Source organism: Gavia stellata, chromosome 11 (assembly GCF_030936135.1).
Source record: "Gavia stellata isolate bGavSte3 chromosome 11, bGavSte3.hap2, whole genome shotgun sequence".
NCBI lineage: Eukaryota > Metazoa > Chordata > Aves > Gaviiformes > Gaviidae > Gavia > Gavia stellata.
In genome coordinates, this window is record NC_082604.1 from 17,843,493 (window position 1) to 17,869,057 (window position 25,565).

General features: G+C 43.0%; 1 protein-coding gene across 1 annotated transcript in view; it reads right to left on the bottom strand.

Annotated features, from left to right (window-relative positions):
• The window catches only part of LPP (LIM domain containing preferred translocation partner in lipoma), a 232,467-nt gene that overhangs the window by 37,076 nt on the left and 169,826 nt on the right, over positions 1 to 25,565 (bottom strand). Inside the window, exon 7 of the mRNA XM_059822779.1 lies at positions 7,637 to 7,806. Within this exon, the coding sequence (XP_059678762.1) occupies positions 7,637 to 7,806 (170 nt within the window). The remainder of the gene's footprint in view (positions 1 to 7,636; positions 7,807 to 25,565) is intronic.

The following is a 25,565-nucleotide window of genomic DNA, read 5'->3' on the forward strand; positions in this document are numbered from 1 at the left end:
AAGGTTTTTAGAGGCAGAGGCTATTGCTTGTCATTCACTGACACACCACAATGAGAGTTTATTACAGTGGGATTTCTAAATGCTACTCAGGTAGCAAAGGGTGAAAACAGCAAATAGTTTGCTGAGAAGGTGGTGAAGTACAATTGAAAGAAAAGCAGAGATGAATGCTATAAACACTAGATGTGGCTTGCCACCTAATACCCATCTACACTTGACCGCAAATGAGGAAGATTTTTCCACTACTACAAAGATGCTGGTGCATAAGACTTTATTCTTTCCTTATAAGCTGTTTCTGCTAGTTTTCAAAGGAAGACAAGAGTTGGGCTACCTTCTAAAGGGAAATCTCAACACACAGCTTGAAGTAATTGCTAAATGACTTCATCATCCCCTCTACTGTAGTATGATCCATAAGCAGATGTACAGCCAGGAGCTGTAAAATCCCACTGGTCCTGCAGAAAGGGAGACTATTTCTTCCTAAGAATATACAATCGGTCAGTGGAATTCACCCTGAGGCAAGAAATTCACTGAATGGCAGCAGCTGGTCCTTCACAATATCATCTTATTTGTTAGACTAAGAACTCTCTCCCCAAAGTTTCCCAAGGTGTAGTTTTTCTAGACTATACATGTCAAATAAATGCTTAGTTCATAAGTCAAATATGAAAAATGTTTTAATTATAAAAGCACAAGGCAGAGAAAAGATGACAATTCACGTTGTTATGGCTCCCAACACATGCAGGAGGAAAGATCTGGATTCTACCAAGCCATCAGAAAAGTCTCAAGCAAGCCCAGGTGTGGAGGAGGAGTCTTCAGCTAATAAGGACACATTCTTAAATACGGGCTATGGAGAGGAATGGGAGATGATACATCTACCCCCAGCAAAACTTTGAACTACTAAGATATCACTGACCTAGTTAATCAGCACTTCATGCCCCATCTTCCAACACAGATGTATCTATTAAGATGCTGTCCAGCACTATGGTGACCTTTCCAAAATTACCCCCCCCCATAACACTGCTATCATTGGTAGCATCAAGTTGCTTTACCTCCACAATCCATAGCTGATCCTCCTCTAAAGCAACACTCCACTCAGCTTTCTGGAAAGTCAATTATACCAAGGTGTGGCCTGATCCTCTCACTATCTACTTCAATATCAATCAGCTGCATTCGCAACAGTCAACACTATGAAGGCAAACAGCAACTGTAGGTTGAAAACAGGGTGCACTACACCTTTAATCCCACCAAGTGATTCGGACCAGTTAGTGAAGCACATCCTGCTGCACTGAGAAAAGAGTAATTTCATCCTCTAAGCCATCTTCAGCAGACAAGTGTGCGGTCTCACTCAGAATCCTCCACCAAGGTGGACCCAGCGCAATTCTTGGCAGGGCTCACGCTCTCATGCCTTCTAAGAGTACGAGGAATTTTTCCTCTTACAGACTTGGTTTGTAGACTTCTTGTCCTGTCCTTGTCAGACAGCGAGATGAATTGGCCCTGTCCTCTTTGATATGAGCCTCTGAGTCTTCACAGAGGAGTTCCTATATAGCATACCCCATCATCTCATGGCATGCTTTCTCCTCTTTCTTCGTAACTCCAGTTTAGAAAGGTTATTGACCTGTGCCCCCCCCTCCCCAGAAGAACCTTTTCCTCCTGTCTAGTGACAAAATAAGAGGTATGACCCACCCCCTGTAACAGCTGGTAGGCCACTGAAAAGACAGATGCAGGCTTCAAGAGGGTCAGCTAAGTTCAGCACCCATCCCAGTTTTGACAGAAGCTGCTTCATTGACATATTCTCTCACACACACACACGTTTTTGTACCTCCTAGACTCGGACTCCTAGAAGCTCCAGGTGCAGCCTATGCAATAGCACCCCATCCTCCTCTATTTTATGCCCTGATTGCACAAGACTATTTACCACTCAAAATAGTAGTGCTGAGCTTATGGCCACCACTCCTCCCCCAGCTTCCATCTGTATTTTTTATATCAACTGTTGCTGTGTGGTATTAATAGAAAGGGCTGTTACACTCTAAAGGGATTTATTCATTTTTCAGTTTTACAAATGATGATCAGTTTACCGGGAATGACAGTCTTCCTTTGCCATGATTTTTTTTTCCAAAGATGTTACCCGTTGGGCCTAGACTAGCAAAATTATCAAAGCTAACAATTACTAGGATTAAAATAGGCATGTAACCAAACCAAAACTCTGGACCTGTTTTGTGTCTGCTATGCCCACGGACCTCTTCTCTTGTGGGTAAGAAATACCCAGGGCAGGAGCCCACTGCCGCCTGATGCGGCCAAGCTGCATCTCTCTGCTATGGCAGCTGAGACTTAATGCTTTTAGCTCCACAGGTCACAGGTTCAGCTCACTGCTGCTGATGACTCACGCAGGAGCACCGCACTAAAACTAGCAACACCAGCTTTTTTCTCGGAGAGGACTGAAGAAGAGCATTGATCTCAATGAAATATTTTGAAGGCAGAAAAATTCCACCACGTAAAGAGTGCGTGACTTCTCTTTAGTTTATTTTATATTTTTGTTCCAGTTGTCATTTGGAATTCAAACTCTTTGGAAAGCAGGCATAATAGTCTTAATGATCCCATTGAGCAGTCTGAATTCAAATTGTGGAGCACTTGCAATACCATGCTGGCAGCACTTTCCATAAATTACTCTCAAATTCAATACGTTGCTTGACAAAAACAAGAATAAAGGGCTTTTTACTTTAAAAAGAAGAAAACTTGTATCATAAAAAAAAATCTTTAAATTATAGTTTCTCTTTTCTGGTCCAATTTAAATTGTTACATGGTTGCTAAATTAGTGCTGTAATCTCCGCTTACAAATTGCAGAATTATTTTTAAAAATAGATGTAATTTTACTGCAGGGATCAACCTTACACTTTAAACTGTATGTGCTGGAGGTAGCTGCTCTTGCACAGCTTTCAACCAATGACACTCATGCGCGCACACAGGGCGAGGTTTACAATATCGGTCACACTGAAGCCGATAGCAGTTTTACCAGAGATTTCAATGAGAGCAAATTGAGTTAACACTGTCATTTCAGAACGATTAGCAAATTTAAGCTTTCCCAGGATGCTCCGTAGCATCAGTGACCCTGGTCATACCACTTCCTAGAACATCAGCATTTCTCTTGTGTTCTGGACTGAACTGTCTTCTCTTACTGAACTACAGCCTCTGAGAGGCCAGAAGTTAGAAGCTAGTAAGAGAGAGAAACCTTGAAGATATGGTTCTTTTGCTCACAAAACAAATAATCGGGGAAGAAAAATGGAGTGCTATGATCCTGAGTTTAAAGCTGGGGAATGGCAGTGATCAGGGCATGACTTCCACACACAATTCTTCCCTCTTCAAACACTTCCACAGCTTTACAACTATGGAAAGATGAACCTCATCCTGCAAAATCCTTGTAAGTAATCTTTGGGTTAGAGTTTAAGGTCATGTCCTCAATATCTCGCAGCGCACAACAGAAACAGGAAACCTTGATCCCTGGGTCTCCACAGGGCACTGCAGAGCATACCCTCCATCTTCCCCCACTCTAGCTAGACAGACAGAGACAGTTTCTTTCCTCTCCTTCAATCGCTCTTCATTTCTAGCCCACCACTTCTCTGAACTCTCTTTCATCTGACCCTGGCTATTTCTGCTTTGCTTGGTTAGTTATTTCTGCTTCCTCATGCCCTTCCCCATCGCATCATGGTCCTTTCCTCAGGGCCCAGCAGTGAGTCATGTTGACTTGGACACAACAGAAGAAACCCTTGAGGCCAGGAGCATCTGCAAGTTCTTGCTGCTTTCTGCGCTAACTGCAGGTGCTCAGCACCTCCCAACCTTCAGCCTCAGAGAGTTATCTCCAACTGCCAACCACTGGACTGCCAGGAAAGGGATAAAGAATGGAGGAAAATGTCCATGTCCTGGAGAAAGTCATCAGGACATCAAAGAACTTCCCATTCACAAAACAGCAGCATCACTCTTGCCAGACCTATGTGTCTGGTTAACCTTGTGTTCAATCCTCATGATAATACCACATTTGGAAAGCAGACAGCTGGCACTGCTCTAACATCTTGCTCTTCAATCTTTTATAACAATGGTTCCACCGATATTACTCTTAACCTTTTCTCTGCACTGGACTCAGTGCTAAAAATCTCTTCAACTACTTAGAGGAAGCAAACCAAATGTTTTTTGTCAGTAATTTGCCCTGTAAGGGAGGGGAAAAGTATACTGATAACACACTGCAGACACAGCATTCATCATGTGTACAGCAGTACGCTGGTTATACTGGAAACCCTATCATGATATTTCAGATGTTACTTGACTGTCGTAATGACTAGGAGACCATCTGTCTCCTATTAACACTTTATTTTTTACAGTTGCTTTTAGTTCAGCAGAAGTGTCTTAATGGAGAAGACTGGTACCCTTTTAGAAATAACATCAATAATGAAAGAATCCTTGGATGCACAGCAAAACCAGCAAACACATTGGCAACAGAACTCACTGCATTTGTAAGATGTAACAGGAAATGATAGTGACTGGCTTTTGGGTGGGGGGATTTTTGTGTGAAAGAAATTAACTCTGGTATTCAAATTCCCATTAGGAAAAAAGATTTTTTTTTAAAACAGGTGATTGATCTCCTTAGATGTTAAGTCAGACTTTTGGGGAATTTAATCTTAACTAGGTCACTGATAAATAAAACCAGAAACAAAAACACAACCCTTCTGCAGGCTGTTTAGGCTTGGTATTGACTAACCAGTAATTAAATACAGCTCTTTGCAGTAATCTTAATTATGGCTTCACTCCACCACAACTAAGAAGAGTCACATAATAAACTGAGAAGATTAGCCAATTCTAACTGTTGAAAAACGTGTATTTTTATTTTTGTGCATAGTTTTTATGCACATAGGGCCAGAAATCACACAAGGGAATTATTAAAAAAAAAATCAAAGAATTAATGAATTTCTATATCACAACCAGGCAAATATTATGGTTCATTTTCTTTATATAAATGAAGCAGTTTGGCCTAATGGCTTGCATAATAGGTCAAGAGGTTTGGACTTGGGGAAATGGGAATGTGTGCTAGAAATCAGTGTGAATTAGGTAGACCAGTAAACAAGCTTCACTGAATTACTCAGATTTATACCAGCTGAGAATCCTGTTTTCTCAGCTGGCCACAGCCATGGATTAGCTGTGCAATCTTGGGCTAGTCACACAGGCTCCACCTTTCACAGGAATTCAGGTCCATAGGAATCTGAGTCTGGGTTCTTCAGTCCCATTGATTTCCTACAGAACTAGGGCTCCAAGTGTCCAAGTTATTTTCTGATAATGGGACTTGGAGAAGCTCCAGAAAAATCAGAGGCTACAATTCAGCAAAATCCTTAAGCACAGGCTAGATTTTAAGCAGGTCATTAACTCTCATTGACTTCAGTATGACTGCATCACACATCTAGAAGCAAAAGCATTCAGGTTGTACCTCAGCAATTTAAGGGCCCCCAATCCATTTGCAAGAATAACTTGTAAGCCTAGCTCAGGCCCTCAGCATCCTACTGAATCCAATGCAGACGTCATTTCATTAAAAAAAACAACACATCAATGAGAGATACACTCTATGACAAATTCCTCAGGCCTAAAGCCAATAGCATGGCAGGTGCCTTGATCCCATGTAGATCTGGCTTTCGGCACAGCAGAGTCCTGAGCTTTCTGAAGGGTATTGAGCCTTAGGCTCCCAACACTTTTTTCTTCCACATTTAAGATTTTAATGTATGCTTGGGTGTTTTTGTTGGTTTTTTTTTTTTTTTTTAATTTGCTGCATCAGATTGCCAGATTCCTGCTTTCCATTTCCCACTCACGGTACCAGCTGTCCAGCTCCAGCTACGTATACGTAGCCCCATCAGCACCACCATCCTTTCTGCTGCATGTGCAGCAGCAGATGGATCCAGACGTGTTTTGGGTTATGTCCATAACCAGGTTTTTGTTGACTGCATGGATAAACATTTAAAGGCCCCTTCTGGTTATATAAAAGAAAGCTATTAAACGTTTACTCTTTCCTCTGCACTCAGAGCTGCAAGGCCGTATCACAGAACGTACAAACGCAGATGCAACCAGGCAATTATCATTCCTTTATCCCTTAAATAGATAGAAGATAAATTTGAAAGAAAACAAGGAACAGAATCGTTCTCCCTTTCCTTTTTTATCTTTTTATCTCCCAATGTAGGAAGTTTACTGAACCCTTGCCAACAATTCACTCAGGCTAATGAAGTGTATAAGTAATGGGATTAAATAATCTTAAACCATTACTACAGTGGCTAATGCAGATGTTTTCCCAAACTAAAGCAGATGAGTGGTAAAGAATGCGTGCTTGATTTAAACAAAGAGGAAAAGAAAGCATAAATTTGCAAGCAGATGAAGTCAGTTCCAGCCTGAAGTCAATGAAATGTTTAATTCCAGTTACATAAAGTTGCTCCAATCATATTATGAACTTCCTAAAGTCTGCAGTGCTTTGTACATGGTCAAACTTGCCACAAAATTAACCTTAAATTTTTTATGGTGCAATCATTTTAGTGCAAACAAAAATGGAAATGGTTTAAAAAGATACATATGCCATCAAAAGATCATTTAGTTTTTAAAAGCCAATTAACAAGGCCCATATATCACTGCCATTGTAAGACAGAATCCTCCGTTTTTGTGTTAAATATTTCAGCAATAATCCCACTGCAAAGGCTTTTCAGAAACAGAAGGAATAATGGGATATTGGTGGCATTTTCAGAAATACATATTATTGCTTTAATTATTATTGGAATGCCAGAAATATCAAGAAAAGCATCAATTTTTACTTTCAGAAGAGCAAATCCAATTCTGGAAGGGTCTCAGATCCAGTGTTCATAAGAACTCTGAATGGGAGGTTTAGAGAAAGACCTATCAATGCTTTAAGAATGTTTTGGTGCTTTTCTTATTCTAAATTACAAGGACTAGCCCTATATACTGTATGCTAAGATCACACCAAAGGAAGGCCTCAGGCACGTTATGTGATGTTTTAGTAATTTGCAACTGTTTCCAACTAGCTCTTATGAGAGCCTCTTAAAAGGTGCAGCTCCTCTGAGCAACTGTCAATTGTTTGCTTTAAGAGCTTGTTGGAGGCATGAAATGAAATTTTATGGCAAGATAAGCTTCAAAAGATATCCAATTCAAAGACCCTTAGTTCAGTAGAAGGACTGCCATCAAGCAATACAAAGGTCTTGATTTTTGAAGTTCCAGTGCTATCCTGCATCCCACCTCTTAGTGGGCACCACAGTCTGCAAGTATTTTGGTATCAGGTTTCTCAACACTGAAAGCTTCTGAGAGCAACACTACCACTTAAAAAAATCACTGCATAGTCTGCTCCTTACAGAGCTGAAATAATCACAAAAAGCACCTCTTTCCCCTGCTTTGGCCACTTCATTTCAGAAATAGGTTTAACCAGGAAACAAAATTCACTGAGGAAGCTGAAAAGATCAGAGTTCTTCTGAAGACCATGGAAAAACTGGTGCCCATGGTACTGCCATGGGATTGTCAGGTTTTAACTGCAAGGCAACTCTACAGCAATGAAAGCAATCAATGTTTCCAATGCCTGTGCATTAAAATCAGGGTGCAGACAAGAATGGGTACTTACAATATAGCAGGGTTCACAGTAGGCTTTCTTCTCCACTGCATAGAAAGGCTGTCCCCTCAGTTTGTTGTTGCACATCATGCAGGTGAAGCACTCCACGTGGAAGACCTGGTCCATAGCCGTGCAGCCGGTGCCTTCCCCAACAACATTCTCCCCACAGCGGGCACAGCGGCCTGTCACCAAAGGGAAGAGACATGAGTCAAAGCAAGCTCCTGGTCTCAACTGTGGAGTAGGTCCTCCCACAGGCCTCTGTGCTGCATGGCAGGTAAGAGGGACATGGCAGGTCAGTCAACAGAAGAACAATCTGTGCCACTGCTGGCAAATGTCCAGCGCCCCTGGAAGGCACTATGGTGCTGGCCCATATGAAAAGATCTAGAGAGGCTTGAAACCGGCTCCCGAGACTGCACCAATATCAGTTCTACCACTGCTGCTATCCGGTGATCATCATAAAGAGTCTGAGCCCCAGATGCAAACTATTCAGCTATCATCTAACCCATCTATATAGTCATCCTCAGCTCCTCAGTTAGATGGGATAAACCTGTTCCTAAAGCCTTGCCTCCACATGAAAGGATTTTGTGGTAGGATACCTCGTAAAGCTGCCTAGTGGCAGCACAATTGTTACCATTTAAAGAGTAGTTTTTGCTTGTACAGCTTAAACCAATTCCCTCAATGGAGCCAATTATACTGGCAAAAGGATTTCACTTTTTATGCTTTTGCCAGTATAGCAGTATCGATCCTTGCGCTCTTGCTAACATGCTGATGCTGAGCTAGTTGATATTTTAAATAAAAAGCAGTAGCTAAAGACTGAGTGATTACAAAGAGTGCAATATCATATCTTACATGGAAAAACGACTTTTTTTCTGTTTGAAGATTAATACGGATTAAGATATTGTGTCTATTTAAAGCACAGAAACTATTCCTCAAGAAACTGATGTGTGGATACTTTATTCTTACCGTCCTTCAAGAAAGGTGTATCAGAAGCTGCTAGTAAGGACTCTAAGTAAAGACAAGCCCTAAGAGCTCTCTCTGTTTCTGACAAAGGTCCCTAATGCCACATACAAAAATACGTAACACAAAAAAATCTGTGCACACATGCACATACACACGTACAAAAGGCTTGCTGCCTCATTCAGATTGCTGTTGAAAATGTTATGTGGCAGAGAGATTTAAAGTGAAGACAGGATTTCAGAGAAAGAGGGTTTCTCAGATCATGGGAAAGATGTTTTCCTAGGGAAGATTGTGGTACAGAGATGACAGAAGGTGGGTGGAAGGCACACCTTTGCATTTCCTCTGCCATTTATTTGAGTTCTAGAAAACAGAAATAGCCCATGCAGATCTGATGTTGAAAAATCAACAATCAGTGTTGAAAATAATTCATGCACAAAGTCATGGAAAGTATTTAGGACAACCCCAGCCACCCTACGCAGGACAGTCCCACTGAAGGCAACAGAGCAACTATGGTCTGGTTCTTTGTCCCACTCAAAACAGTATTCTCCAGTCTGAGAATAATTGTGGTGTCTCCAGTCTTGGGACCCTGCATTTCTCCTTCAAGGCTGTATGGGTGGAGTGGTGTTGTTGCTGAGGGTGGGAAGGAGGGGAAGGGAAGCGACAGCTGAGGTGCAAGCAGGAAGGCTGACTAAGTTCAAAATAGAATTACTCATAAATGTGTATAGAAACAATATGTCCCTAATAATAATTAAACAATCCAGCAATGATACGATGTTCTCTCATACTACGGTCTGTGTTTATTGGCCTTTTCAAACAAACACTGCAAAACTTCCTAAAAGGAGTTGGACATTCCTCGTCATCCCAACAGGAAGGCTGCTGTCTTTGCGCAGTGCAACATCAGTGTCCCCGCACTCACAACTTCTTCTCTGCCTGTCCCAGACTCCAACAGGAAGGGAATATCCAGGGAACAAAGCATGTAGGCTACTTTCAGATCCCTCAGGATGCAGCAGGATGATAAATATACACATCCGAGATATATTAGGAAAGCTTGGAAAAGAACTCAGATCATTCTGATTTGCTACAAGGGCACAACCGTAGTTGGCATTATACAGGACAGACAGTTCCTGACTCAAACAGCTCCCAGTCTGAGCAATTTGGAGACACAAGTCACCAGATAATCCAGACAAGCCTGGAAACCCCCCCCAAAGGAATTAATAATGTTGTTTTTATACTTAACTTTCTTTAGTATTTGTTATTAGCATTTTGATTGACAGTGTTGTGCTTTAATCACTCCATTGTAATACTTCTTGTGAGGACTTCTTTTTTATGAGCAGAGAAGGAATGCAGGGTTCCCAGCATGGTGGTGAGGCTACAGAGCATGGGGGAAGAATGGAAAAAAACCCATGAGGACTAGGAAGAAGAAGAAAAAAATCCCACTGGAGAGAACCATGGGAGCAGTACTGCTCTGGGAATGAGGCAGAAGAAACCTACTGTATGCACCACAGGAGTTGCACATACAACAGGAGAGCACTGCTTGGTCCTGTGTGTGGACAAGACCGAGCGTGTTCCAGGGCCTTCTCAAAACTGCTTGTGTAGCTGGGCTGTAATATGAAGAGACGTCTGGGGAGCAGTTAATATCTCTATATATAAAACATTAAATTGAAAGCCATTAGTGTATTACTTTACACAGTGTTTTTCCAGAGGGAATATTCCGCTGAAGAATTTATTTTCCCTGGTGTGCCATTCTGTGATCATCCAGTATTATTTTTATGAGGCATTTGGACACGGAATAATGTAGTGTCTATGCAAACACTTCTCAGCTTTCTTTGTTAACATCTGAGTAGAATGTGGGAATCTTTTCCTCCCCTCCTCCTCTTCTCACATTCATAATTTAGCCAGCTCTTGTATACTTCAACATTTATCTTCCTCTTTGACCAAGGCATCTCTCCATTTGCTGGAGAAGCTGTCTATACGTAGACCATGCTTCTGGCTGTACTTCTTGTGTCCGGAGACCTGGGTCTGTTTCCTCACTCAAATATATACTCTTGTAATCTCTGACAAATCACTTGGTGCCTTTGTACCTCCATCCTCTCTTTAAGCAAAGGGCATAAAGACATCTTCTCTGCCTCCCAAAGGTGCCCTGAGGCCACATTCCTGCACGGCTCCGAGGCATTCCCCAGCTACACTGCTGGTGGCCAGGTACAAACCAAAGAGCAGCACAACAGAAGTCTTGGCCAACCTCTCCCCTTGAAGTTGGTATTTCCTTAGGCTTTCCTTCCTCTTTCTGGGTTTTTCCACAGAAGATTCCCATTCAGGCAGCAACAGACTTAACCCATCTACATTTATGAGAAGTCCAGCTTCTGCTATTACGTACACAGACAGAAATGCTCCTGTAAACTGTCACACAGGAAAGCTTAAAGAAAGCTTCCTTTTTCATAAGTTTATATGCAAATTGTAACACTGTGGCCTGGAGCAAACCATGTTTTTCATGAGACATGGCCACTCCAGTGAGAATCAAAACACAAGCTCTGTGCCTAGCACCCCCCCCAACTGACTCACTCGCCCAAAGGGTACAAGTAAGCCAAAACATTCAAATTTGGGAGCTAACAGTTAGGTGGCTCGATCCACATAAAGGCGCGCGGGCAAATACACTACCGATCTGGCTTGCAGCGATGCAGCCATTAGAGGCTGCACCTTCTGCAGACTTTGGTGGTCCGGGAACTCAAAAGACTTGTGTAAAACCAGGTCTCTTGCCCCAACTCCTGCGCCTCGCTCAAATTTGGTTGAAAATGGCTATTAGTTTCAAGCGCTATTGGTGAGGGAGGAACTGACAGACAGGCACATGCACACAGGCAGTGCGATTGCACAAGCCTCATTTCCTTAGAAAACCAGAAAAACCCCACCAAAAACAATGTATCTATCATTATGTCTGATAAAAACAAAACAAAGGTCTGCTTTTCCTGTGTGCCAATTACCAACAGCGAAGGTATTTGTGGTCGGGCTCACCACAATTAAGTGCCCACACATGTTCCCCATTTTAATATTTTCACACTGGTTGAAATAACCCAGTCCGTTGTGCGCAGAATACCCATGAGTGAATACAGAACAAGTTGCACTGCTTATTGGGAAAGAAGTAGCAAAGGCAACGCTTGCAAGACTCAAGAACAAACAGATTGCACAAAAAAGATTACACAAATAATCTAAGAGAAAAATAGCAGGCAGTGTATTACAGTAGAAACATAGAACAACGTGACCCATTTGCTTCCCACAGAGACAAACAGCACTTAAAAGGCAGCTTAAAGACAAAGGACAAAATTAGTACTGAACTGCACGAAGATGAAACTATGTCATTTCAACATTCATCTTTTGCCCCTTCAGCTCTTTTTAGGTCCTTTTTCAACATCAGTTCAGCAAAACTAGAAGGCGATACGTTGGCAGCAAGCCTGGGAGACTGGGTCCTCTATTTTTGCATGAGAGAGGTTCATAACCTTGGCCATGACCTTCCTTCAGCCTAGCCTGGCTGCCACATGTTGGTCTTACCTTGGGGGGACATACAGAGATGCCCACAGAGGCTTCTCTGCTGAAGCTGCTGGAAGTGCCATCATTACTGAGTGGATCACAGGGAAACACTTCAGCAGCTGAAAGGAAACATCAGCTATGACACTTTATTCTGAAACCTCCTCATTTACTGTCTTCTGTTGTACAAAAAATTTGAAATATTGTGAATCTGAAGGAAGAGGGGGAAGGGAGGAGAGGAGCTCATATTGCACATGATGCCACGTTCTAACTTCTCGCTATTTTATTACTATTATTACATGTTTTTTGCTTGTACCAGCACAGATCCTGGCTGCTCAGATTGTGGAACAGCCCTGTTGTGCTGGGTACTGGACAAACACAGAATACAAAGAAGGGCCCGACTGCAGGAGTTTACAGTCTAATACAAGTAATAAAAACTGGGTATAGATAGGAAATACAAAGAAGCAATTAGACAAAACCAGTCAGCAAGGAAACTGTGGTCTCAGCACTCTAAACGTTTTACTATTGACAAGGAGTCTGTGGACAGCCCAGCAAAAGAAAAGGTTAAGGAAGAATTTGAAAGAGGATCCGGAGGGAGTTTGAGGGAAGTTTAATGGGATGCTTCTGAAGAAAGGACATAGACAGCACAAAAGGGAACGTAAGTGCTTGAAGATTGAACATAGACACCTGCAGACGGGAAGGATGAGTTGATATGTCACTAGAGAATACTAGAGGAAAAAACATTGGGAATAGGTCATTACAGGCCATGCAAGTAAAGACAAGAAGCTTCTGTTTGATATCATGCAGAAATGAAACCAGAGGAGAGATTAAGAGGCAGGAATGATCTGGCCTAAGTTACAAACTAGAGAGTGATTTCTGCAGCTGCATTCTAATTGAGCATGAACAGGGAGAATTTACATTTTTAGAAAAGGATGTTGCAGAGATTCAAGGTCACTGGAGCTCAGATGCAGGTTTTATCTGTGAAGATGACCAGGAAAGGCCATAATCTGAGCTGTTACTCAGCAAGATTGTTAAGATTTGGCCAGACTCTGGGCGTGATCTGGAGATGAGGAATTAGATACAGGGTGTCCAACCTTATCTGGGACATGAGTCACTTTTAAATGTCAGATTAAGAATGTGAGCCAATCAGACAAACATCTACCACTGAAGATGGATGATGGAATAGGTACATGCCATACTAATGCTTATGGCATAATATTCCGATAGCAATCACACTGGAGCCAAATACAGAGGTAATGTAACTCCATCCAGCTAGCTTGAGATGCTCCTGTTTGTACATCCAAGGATTGCATTAGCCTCTTTTAGGCTACAACATTATTTGTCTGTCTTACCTACTTAGACACTAAGCTGTCGGGGGCACCGACTGTCTCTTGCTATGTGATGTAGTGCCTAACACAGACAATTCAGGCAATAACTAGAGATACTAAGAGTAAAGAAAGCAGAGAGAAAATGTGCAAACCTTCTCCCTACAAAAAGCTTAAATTCATGAATTCAAAGAATGCATTCTATTTAAAGAGGAGATAGGGGATAATTTTCTGATAAAAGCATCAAAGTAGGAAGGTTCTGCGTTTGCTGAAATGTGGGGAAAATAAACGTTGATATCTCAAAAATTTCTGCGTGATGGAAAAAACTGTTTCCCACCTAACAGTACTGTGGGAATACACCTCAAGGTCATATCCTCGGTGCCTAGCAATTACACAGTTTCCCTTGATCAGCTAAGTGTAATCCCCAGTTCTCATTGCAGCCCTGATACACTATGCAAGAAAGAACTAAAGAAATACAGCATACTGCCTTCACAAAACTGTACTAAGAACATTTTTAAAATATGTAAATACATTGAACAAAATATCTTGCTAAAAGTTCCCCTGGCAGCCTCGAGACACCCAGTATTTCCGCTGCGTTATTTTTCTTATCATCTCTGTTTAGAGTTCGCCAACGAATGCATTTTAGAGATTCATGACACATTACGCTTTTGGACAGTTTTGAATCAGCTGGCAGTAAATGTGGAAAAATCATTATTCCTAATGAAGAAATATTGATGACAAAACAGCATTTCGAGGACAACGTTGACCATAAGTCAACAATGTAACAAGATTTTCCCCTCTCTCCCTCCTCTTTCCTAGTGACTTTTATCCAAAGGTTTTCAAGCATTTCCCAAGCACGTAGGATTCCTCAGGGCACCTAAGTCAGACAGGCACAAGTATTCCATTTTAAAGGGATATGGGAGCTGAGGTTCATCCATTAGGGTAACAGTGTAACAGCAGACCTTAACTACCAGTACACCTTTACAGAGTTAAGTCTCACTGGTAGCAATCCTGCACCTCATAAGCACCCAATGGGTCCTGGGTTCCTTGATTTGTCCAAAGGGAAAGAAATAGGAATGTCTGATCCACAAGAGAGGATTTATTCCCTTCCTGTGGAGCATGGGAGGTATGTGTCCCACTGTGATTATGTTAGGGAAAGATGCGTTGATCATATTTGTTCCAGAGTTATTCCAACACTTTGGCACTCCGGGCACTGCAATGATAGTATGAAGGCAAACCCAAAGGTAGTTTCCACATTTTGTAGGAAACTAAGGTATTTTTCTCATCTTATCCTTGGCTTCTTTAGCTACCCTTTGTTTTTTGAACTCAGACTTCTCACTGAGTGGGAAGCCCTTGGCAATGGTTTATTGTGCCAGGATCCGAGCTTGAAGTTTCGCCATTTGACAGTAGCAGGCTGTATGCATCAGTTGTCTTACACAGCCTTTGGACATGAGACAGATCAATCTTAATTCCCTCTTCTTCAGCAGACGTCAGAAAACACAATCTTTCACAGCAAACAGAGCTTCATGCTGCAACGTGTGCCCGTAACACTTCATAAATTAAATCCAAGGCTGCGATTTAATTACTGCGTCCTGGTTATTCTGCTTTAACTGCCTTGCACTTGTACTCCAGATGTACAGGTCCCTGCAGTGACCTCTTTGTCATTTGTACTGTGCTTGTCCAGCAGTAGCTGCACTCCCGTGTTGTTTGCATCCCTTTCCTCCAACCACAATACATCTTCATATTCTCACTTTGCTTGGCTGCAAACCTGACACATTCTCAGCATGCCCTGGAGGTCCCATTCCACTCTGCACAGCAAATGCACTGCAACTGTGCAGGCTCACGCTGCTAACGCTTTACTGTACACCTTTTCAAACACTTCTCCATGCTGCTCATCACGAGGTTACTATCCCAGCCAGTCACTAGCTCTCATGGTGAATCTTTCCAACACCCCAGGAAGGTAGAGGACTGTTAGGACATCCAACATGCAGGCAGGGAACTTGAGACCCACACAAGTTAAATAATTGTTCGAGGGTCACACAAAGAGTTTGTGATGGAGCCAGGAACTGAAACTGCATCTTCTCAATCCCAGTCTAGTCTCTTTAACCACAAGACCATCTCTGAAAGGGCTTGATAGTGAGACAGGCTTGCAGCACAGAAACTCCTCCATTTCAGAGGGAGCTCCCAGCACCAGTCCTGCTGGAATCCCGTCCCTGGCAGGAGGAACGTGCTCCCTGTGTGGGCCACAACGTTGCTCTCTGGTAGCCTGGCTAAGCCATGTAGCAACTGAGCACAGAGAGTTTTGTGCCTCTGCTACTGTCCTCTGTTTAATGAGAGAGGAAGAAAGGCCTGTGTTTCCTTCAACATCCATGTGGTAATGGTCCCTGTCCCTTACAGATCTACATCACCCTCTCCTCAACTCCCTGGGACACAAGAGACAATTTAGCTTGTTTCTGGTATAAAGCAGATTATGACGAGTGCTTACCAACACGGTAGAGGTACCTTCCTAAATTATTGCAACTGCAATGCATCACTGCCACAAAATAAAGGTTTGGAGAGGAGCACTCCTGATTTTCCCACAAAGCTATAAAAATTCAAGTTGAACAGGATCTTCAGAGGTTATGGAAACTATCTTACTGCCTCGAAGGCAGGATCAACTCTCTCTAAAACATTCTTGACAGATACTTGTTTAACCTGTTCCTAAGAACCTCCAGCAACGGACATTTCACCAACAACTTAGGCAAAAAATTTCAGTGAGTACCTAACTTTACAACTAGCAAGCCCTTCTTTCCATCCAGCCAAAATGTCCCTCGCAGTAATCTAAGCCAATGCCTTTTTACTCTACTCACAATAGACATAAAGAACGCCTACAGGCTTGGTTTGGTCTACACCAGTTGTATGGGACCTAAAGCAAATTTGCACCCCCTCCCTCCTCAGGCAAGACACCTTGCAATGCAGGCAAATGTTGACCTGACTACGTGCCCAAGACATCGATGAGGTACCAGTCCCCAACTTGGGTGATCTGCAGTGAGTGTCCCAGCCCAGTGGGGGTCAGTGATGCTCTACAATATTTAAGGTCCCAGATACTTGTTTTGCAGCATGCTCTGCCCTTTTTTCCTTTTTTTTTTTTTTTTTTTTTTGTTACATTGTGTCAACTTTTTGGCACATGTTTTACCATGTGCAAAGGGGTGGAAATAGAGCCTCAGTAACATCTGGAGCCAAAAGAAAGGGAGTAAAAAAAAGAGTGCAGAGAGGAAACATTCCTCCCTTTGCTGATCGATCAAGGAAATGCAAGGGAGAGAGTAAAATGTACTGTATTTCCTTTAGAAATGTTTCCTTTAATGCTGATGAAAATTGCCAGATGGCAGAGACTACAGTTGTATATCCACTGAAGAGCTCCAGCTCAGGAAACAGAGGAGCAAGTTGTTTGCATAGCTTTGCCAGGCGCTCTCAGCTGGGGCACGGGACTTGTCTCTGGAAGCAACAGCAATTCCTCCTCCATCCCCTGCCTCCCTCCCAGCTCTCCAACACCGCAAACAGGGTGCCATGTCCTATGGTGCTTCCTGGGCACTCCTTGCTACCTGCTTCTCTTCACTACTGCTCCCAGCCTGGGCTTAACACTAGGCATGGATATGATAAAGAAAAGTAGTTTTAAGTTGCAAGTATAGAGTTGGATGGAAAGAAGTAACATTTCATAATTTTTTTTTTTTAAATTAAAAAGATGTTTGTGTTTGGGGGCAAGACTTTCAAAGCATTGATTTGCACCAAAAACCCCAGCTGACAAACACTTCAGTAAATAAGGAATGCAATCACTTCATTTGGTAAAAAAAAAAAAAAAAAAAAGTAATTTAAAAGAATTCCTACTTTCATAGAAGTCCCTCATCTTCCTGTGCCATCACTCCTCTCCTTCAGGGGAAACTGATCACATACAGGAAGTTAAAAAAGCAAGAGACATAAAAAACTCCTTTTTTCCAAAATAAAAATGGGGCAAAATTTGTAAAGGCTGTGAGAAACTGGGGCTTTCCCATGCTTTCAAAAGCTGAGAAAGCTCTTCTTTTATTTTACTTTCATAGGAAAATGAGAGTTTTTAAAGCAAAGATGACTTTTCTCCTTGGAACACCTCACTAACGTCAAAATCTTACTTTTTAGCGAGACCTTACCATTACATGGCACCCAGGGAACAACCTCAGCTGCTCTTCATTAAAACCCCAGTGAGGGGGTGAAGGTAAGGGTATCAGTCAAGTCCTAGCGGGGCAGGCAGGAAACCTCTTTCTGGGCAACTTACCCCAAAGCTGATACTGTGGGGTTTTGCCCCTCCCAGGAAGGAACTTAGCGAGGGAAACTGTTGCTGGCAGAGCTGTGGATGAGACAAATTTTGGCAGTTCTGGTGATCCCAACAGCAACCACCACTGAGCCAGGTCCCTTTGCACTTACACTTGCAAAGCCACGTTGCATGATAAACCCTGGACAGTGGAAGTACCGAATATAAGACAGCACACAAGCTGAGTAACCATGCTTGTCTGAATCTCCTGCAGGGAAAGGAAGGCAGGATAGGAGGCAGAAATCACTCTTCCTCCTCCCACTCCTGTCAGCGGCAATGGGCAGGGGGGGATTTCCTGGGCGATCCCCTGGCCCGCTGGGCTCGCTCTGTGCCAGATTTCAGGATCCTCTTTTGGAAAGCCACAAAAAATACCTTGCAATTACTGGGAGGGCCAGTGGCAGAAGCCCCAGCCAGAGGCTACACGGAGGCAGCTCTCCCTGACCCATCTAGGTCCCCTTGCAGATGTCTCTCTGAGCATACCGTCCCAGCCCACTCGCCCACTGACACAGAAGATTAGACTTGCTGGTAGAGCAGTGGAGGGTAGTTTCAGTGGCTGCTGCACACAACCCTGTACGTAAGCAGTGGCTGCAAAACAGAGCAGATCTGGAGGCCAGACAAGCTGGTCTCCTCTTCAGATGCTTAGAGTTCGTTATGCAACGGTTCGTGCATCTTCTCCCACCCACTCCTCCAGGTGGGGAGGACCAGCGACCGGCTGCCCACAGGCTCATGCTGCTGCTGAGTTCAAGCATGCCTTAAATGCAGATCGAATTCGCCTTAGCATTTGCTTTCTTAAGAGCTGAACCAAGGGTGCAGTCAGAAGGGACCAGCTAAGACTCACAATAATATAGATAGCAGCCTTTATGTCTAGGTCAAAAAAATCAGTTGTCTTTTATTGTGTTCCCAAAGGACTACAGTTAGGTTTGCCACTTTCAGCATGAAAGCAGTCCCAAAGAGCCCAAGTGATAGGTCGAGGCCCTGTGCTGAACAAAGACAGAGCAAACAATGTCCCCTTTCCCAAAGACTTTCACCTCCAACTGCTTCCACGTTGTGCAAGGGCACTTCAAACCACTTCTGTTCCCCAGCCCAGACAACCCATTTCATAAGCTCAGGACAGGCACCATCAGTATGTTCACCAGAGTCAAGCCCAGCCAAAAATCACATCCGTTGCTGGGCACGGAAGACTCAATTCACTCTTCCATATCCTGGCTGTGCTCCGGCTGGTATTCGGCTGCTTGCCTGTGCCTCACTGCATCACTGGGAGGGCGGTGGCACGAAGTGATTTTTACCAAAGGCTCTGTTCAGCAGAGAAGGTGAAAACGCCTGAGTAATGGCGAAGTTTTGAGTCAGAGGTGCTTCCTGTGCCAATGGCTCTGGCCTACCAATCTGGCACGCCTCCCGCATGCCTGCCTGGGGAAAAACGTCTGACAAAAAACAAGAAACAGGGAGGGAACCTGTCTTACCCCTGCCAAAAGTGAAAAAAGAAAGGGAAAAAAAGGTGGAAAAAGGCTGGATCCCACAAAGAGTAGAGTCCTCAACAAATGGCAGCTCGCATCTCTCTAACAGCTTTGAGGCCTGGGGTTTTCAAAGGTGTCTGACTGCAGTAGAAGAAGATGTCCCACCAAATTTCCACCAACACCTCATTTATTTAAGGTCTTGTGAAAACCCCGCCTTTCACAATCCGGCACCAGCCCAAAGCTTCCTTGCTGTTTTAAAACATGAGCTGTCTGCGTGTCGACAGCAGCCCTGCCATAAATCATATCTGTCAGGTGCTGGAAACTGCCTCACCTGTATGCTGACCATCCGCTGTCCCTTGCACTGAATTCCATCACTCCAAATTTCTGAGCAGCTGGAATCAACTAACTGTTTTTTTCTCATTAAAGCAACCTACTGGACAGAGGTTTCCTTCTTTGCCCCAAAATCTGGGACTCTTCCAACCAGGTGCAAGGTCCAGTATTTGTTTATTCTCTTGGACAAGTAACAGGAGCTTTACAACCTGGGATGGAGAGGCACTCCCATTCTGGAGGGGACGTGCAACATTTGTTTCTACTCAGGATGACCAGACATGCCATAACCTTAAAATGTGTCATTGGTAGTGACAGCGAGAGTCCTTTTAAAATAACATTTGAAGTTGGTGACACCATATTAATTATACTCATGAAATTATGCAATAATTACAATTCTGCTCATCCTTTGGGTCATGGGACCTGCTTTTACTGGCTGAGGTAGATGGAAAGTAATACTGATAACTCTCTGAACTATTTTCAAAATGACCTCCCTGTGGCACACGCTGTATATCTGGAGTTCATGATGGAGCAGTACGATATCAAGTATCCATAGATGATTATTCTCACCTGATTGTCACATTCTCAGATCCTGATTGAAAAGGAGACAAAAGTTTTCTTGCTTGGCCCTCATTAGAAGTGAATTAATTTAAAATATGAGTTACATATTCATAAAAATTATTATTTTATTTAAAGAAAGTATGTGGAAAACCCATCTGCACAATTGCATGCGTCACTCACACATCCTACAGCTTTTGATTCGTAATTAGCAAGGCTTAAAAATAGTAAGTTAAAAAAAAACCTCACACCATAAAGCCAAGCTCTTCAGTGGCCCTAAGACTGCTCTGAGGTGGTGGTTTAGACTCTAGGGCCTGTTGACTAACAGTAGGAGACATGGGAAACATGGGTTGTGATCCATATTTATCATGATACAGATTGTCCTGACATTTAACCTGAAGTCCTCCATGAGGAGGCTCTGATGTTGATCAGCATCTACAAAGGCGCGCTCAAACTATTACTCATCACATTTCTAAGATGGAAGGTTCTTTCTAAATTGGCTTCCGCACGAAGGGCACCAATCTCTGTCTCCTGAATTATTCACACAATTCTTGACCTGAGAATTTTGCGCTGATGGAAACTGAAACCCCAAAAGCTTTCCCTCCTCGTGACAGGTCTGAACCAATCGGAAAAGACCGATCCGATATCCAGAGGTCATGATGAGTCCTGCCAGTCCAATGCCCTTGAGCGGGCATTAGAAAAGGCTATCATCAGTAGGGGTTATAAGCGTTTGCCAAAAACTTGGTGTCAAAAAACATCCTGAACATCCTGAACCAGTGACGGCAACCTCCATATGAAGAAAGTTGGCAAATCGTTGCGCTCTGAACTTTCAGGGTGCTCTTTACTGGTTTCCTACATACATAGGAGTTCACTGCAAAGATGGTAAGTATATTTAATCCTCATTAAGCACTTTGGTATGACAGTGGGGAAAACTGATGGCCTTGTTTACATGCAATAACAGAATAATTTGAAATCCACTGGACCTCCAAATTTAGATCTGAGGTACGTGTAGAGACACTCATTTCAGTTTACCCCAAGCCTGATTTTAACTGATGTAAACTTAGTCAACTTCAGGTACTTCTGAATTTATATGACCAATCCCAGAAAGCCAATGCTGGTTTAAGTCAGTTGGTTTCCATTTGCACCTAAAATGATGCAACTTTGTTATGCTGAAAAAAATCAGATGTGATGTGTAGATTGGGGAAGCTATTATTCACACCCCAGCATAGGAAACCGTGTGGGAGATTTTCACCCCAGTGAAAGGCCACAACTTGAAAAAGTGAGCATCCAAAACAGAACTGCAGCAACGTGAGACCCAATGCAAATGTTTGAGGCTTCAAACATTTTGGAAATATCTTTCATTGTTTTGCACTGCTCTAAGCATCCCCTTTGCAGCCTCCACACAAATGAGGACCTGTGAAATAACATGCATTATGCAGCTCCTGGGAAGTCTCCAGCCCATGTTCTAGACCAGATGACTCCAGAAGCATTTGAGTTAAGCTTCAGATCCATGCCCAAACATTAGAACACCTGGAAAAAGTCTGAATTCCAGTACTGCTACACAAGATAGTCAAAGCAACCTCTCCATAACAAGAAAGAGATAGACTGGCATTTTGGAAAACACAGACTAAAGACTTAGGAACTTCTGTTCCTGCAGATGAGCCCTGTCTGAGGTACTAAGGGTCACCATGGGATACTCCTAGCTAAGAGGGACACAAAATTAGTAAAATACCTGCCCAGTGGAAACAATACGAACATCTCATTTTATTGTGTTATTTGCACTGCATATTGTTTTGTTCTCCCCTGTCCCCAGAGCACAAGCATGAAGCCACTGCACTCACTGATCTCTTGAGAGCTTAGGCTATATTTAGTCAGCCAGACTTCTAGCCAAGCTGATGGCAGTTCGAGCATCTTCTAGTCAACACACACCTATTGAGATGTGACCCACTATGCATCACGATTAGACCATGCTCCAAAACATCATCCTGTAAAATGTTATTGTTCTTCCAAACAGCTGCAATTTTCCTAGGCCAGAACAGGTCTTGTAATCAGACATTTGCTAGAGGCACACCATTCCTACTTGCTGCCTAACAGCTGTTACTCATAGTCTCAGGACTTTAGTCATTTACTAGAGACTCAAGGCCACAGGTCAGCCTTCTTATCTTCTGTCCTAAATGAAAGTAAGTTGTTCTGCAAAGGCCAATAGGCAGCAAGACTGTGTATGAACACCTTGCAATTCTTCAAAACACAAGGACGCCAAGGCTGGCAGACCTGAAACAGCTTAGTTATGGCTCCTCACCCAATGCCCTGCTATAATCAGAGCAAAGAAATAACAGGAAAACCACTGAGATCCCAAGACTAATTGGCTTTCTATGAAGTATTGTTTTTGTTTAAAAGACCAAGCCACACTTAGATCAATGGGTCTTATGAACAAAGCCCTCTACTCATGAACATGGCATGATCAGGGCTAGCTCAGGGTACAGATCTGCAACCCCAGATGGCCATGTCCCTCTGCTCTAAGCTTAGGGGTGCCCTCTTTTCAGAAACCCATCTCTGGCCCTCCTGCTGAGGCTCCTGAAACTTGTGTTATCTGTGCAGTTTTTCCCCTAGGTCTTCTAGACCAGAAAGTATGTGTCTCTCCCCTACATGAGCAAATAGAGCAGTTTCCATTCCTCACTTGGTATAGAGACAGCAGTACAGAAAGAGACTGAAAGAGTTTAAACGACAAGTTTTTACTAGGAGCTGGCCATATAACTGACGCAGCCCTTCTGGCTCTCCTCTGAAGCTCTTCTGAAGGAGGGATGCCATAGACATGGCAATGCACCAGCTGTGCACATCTGCAGTGCACATGCTCCACTTTCTTCACCTTTTGAATTATGCCTGTGAAAAAGCAGTAGAAATAATTCTGACCATAAGCAACCTCCCTTTTTCACTCCCCTCTTCTTCTTGTTGCCTTGCATGGAAATTGAGTATACATAGAATAAGAGGTTATGGTTGTTTCAGCATCAGTAGTGGCCTAAGAGACTTACACAAGCATGGCACACTGGAGCCTGTGCTTTGTCATTTTATCTTTAGAAGAAGCCAATGTTTTTAGACATACACAGATAAATGATGGACTATTTAAAAACGTCCCACTCAATCATCTACTCTTATTGTAGCCATACCCTCCCCTATCCTGTCCTCCCTCCACACCTTCCTCCCTCCTCTAAACACACACATCAGATTTGCCAGCACCGGAGATAGTCATACTTCACAAGACCATGTAGGCATCAAAAGCTGGATCAGTTGATGCGAGATGTTGAGATGGAGAATGGGAAAGAAGGGAATGCCATCAGAATCCAGGGTCCAGGCGGCATCTTGCATTTTATATATATGCACACACACACATATATATGCATTTTTGGATTCTCACTAATTTCAGCCATGGGACAGGAATGAGAAGCAGCTGCCCAGCTTGTGGAGATGACATTGAGAACACATGATCAGAATTAGCTCCACATTGGCAATGATGACCACAAGGACTTTCCTGTCCAGAAGAGCTGACTGCACATGACAGTCTTCTGCAGAGCATAAATGACCCACATTAGTGTCCCTTCCAAATGTCTCTCTCCAGGAAAGCTCAGCCAGACACAATTCGTTAGCTCATGTGATCACAAACAATCCCCATGTTAAAAAGAGGTGGAAAATCAGTATTGTCATGTCCCAGCCATTCATCAACACAAGAGAAAAGTCTGCTTTCTGCAGGTTTTTTGGAAGCCAGCAGCTGGAACTCACTTGCCTTTCAGGGCAAGCAGATAATGAGCAAATAGTGGCATTTTAAAAGCTGGGTTTTTTCAGAGTGTAATTTTAAACAACAACAAAAACAACCAAAAACCCCACAAAAACTTTCCCTACATCCAACTCACCCTCACATAAAATGCTGCACATCATCTTCCCGCTCTGTCCCTGACAGCACAGACAGAATCAGAACACATGCTTAGTAGATACTAAGTTATTAACCTCTCAAGATATTGTCTGGAACCAGAATTTGTTGAGGAAATTGTATATTAAAGCTCAACACTGCTGCTAACTGAATACAGCTTGATTCACAGCTTTAAACAAACAGTTTAGCATGGCTGGGACAGTAATTTGGAAGGATCTATGAGAGAAAATCATTCACATCCCAAGTCCAGGTGCCTGTCTTTAGCTGCGGACAGTGTCTTACACTTTGGAAGATGGTTGCACCCACGCTTCTAAACTCTATAAATTATCTGTTATTGCCTCAGTGTTTTACTGAACCACTGTGCTCCATGTGGAGATTAGTTTCGTCAACTGTTAAAACCCATACACCTACCTATGCTGTCCCCTTTTGACCCTGGTGCTGTGAACATAGTTTTTCAGGGGTTAAGCTCTCACTCTTAAGCTCATGCTACCAGAGGTGACTATTTCTACATCTCTGTGTATGCCTTGGCAGACACACAAGAAAAAAAAGAAAAAATAAATGCAAATGAGCAAGTTCATAAATGAAAGCTGGTGACAAGGTATCAGATGTGGTCTTCCATCTCTGGTTTGCACCCACAGTGATCCTATTGCTATTGAAGTTTCCCATTTCCCTCAGCGGGGCTGGCTCAGGCAGGGCCACGGGACAGGCACGGTGCTTTGCCACACTCTCTCAATCAGCTGACAAAATCTGTGCTGGCACAGTCCAGGCAGGTGACATCTTAACAGCAAGTTTCACAAGTCGAAACAGGTTTACTCTCAGCTGCTGGTAGCATCCCAAATGTCTGCCAGGGCTGGCTTCTCGTGATCTGCCTGCCAGTTTGGGATGACAGTCTCCTGACTTTTTTGAGCAGTGGTTGTGACCTTGGGTTGTAGCCAGAGACGTGAAAACTGTGTTCATGTCCAAGATGACATGATGAACAGCAAGATGCATTAGCAGACATGAAAACAGTGCAACTCACTAAAAGCAGCAGGAAAGTTTGGCTACGTTTGATTCTTTTCATTCTTTTAATCCTTCCCTACCTCTTTGCACCACCGAGAAACACTCTGTATTGATTATGCTGACATTGACAGCAGAGCTGGAATTTTTTTTTTTTTTGCACATCTCAGATGAGAAAGTGGGTTATGATTCATCTCACACAATCTGAGTCAAAGTGATTCCTTAAAAAAAAAAAAATAAAGAAAAGAAAAGAAAAAAACCAAACAGTTTTGATGCATTTCTATCAGAAGAGAACAGGCCGGAGAAGAACACTCAGCAAATGAGACAGCCCTGTTAAATTCTTTTTTTACCACATTTCACTCTCAGATAAAATCTGGCCTTTCCCCCCAACTAAACTTCAAATGACACTCAAAATACCCCCAAAAGTTACTGGCAAGAGACAGCATGAGACGAAAGCCATCAGAAGAAGAAAAAACAAATGCCACACCATGCCCCCCGCCCACCCCTGCGGAACAGTGATTGCTAGACTGGAAAGTAACAGATTACTATGGTGAATTATCAATTT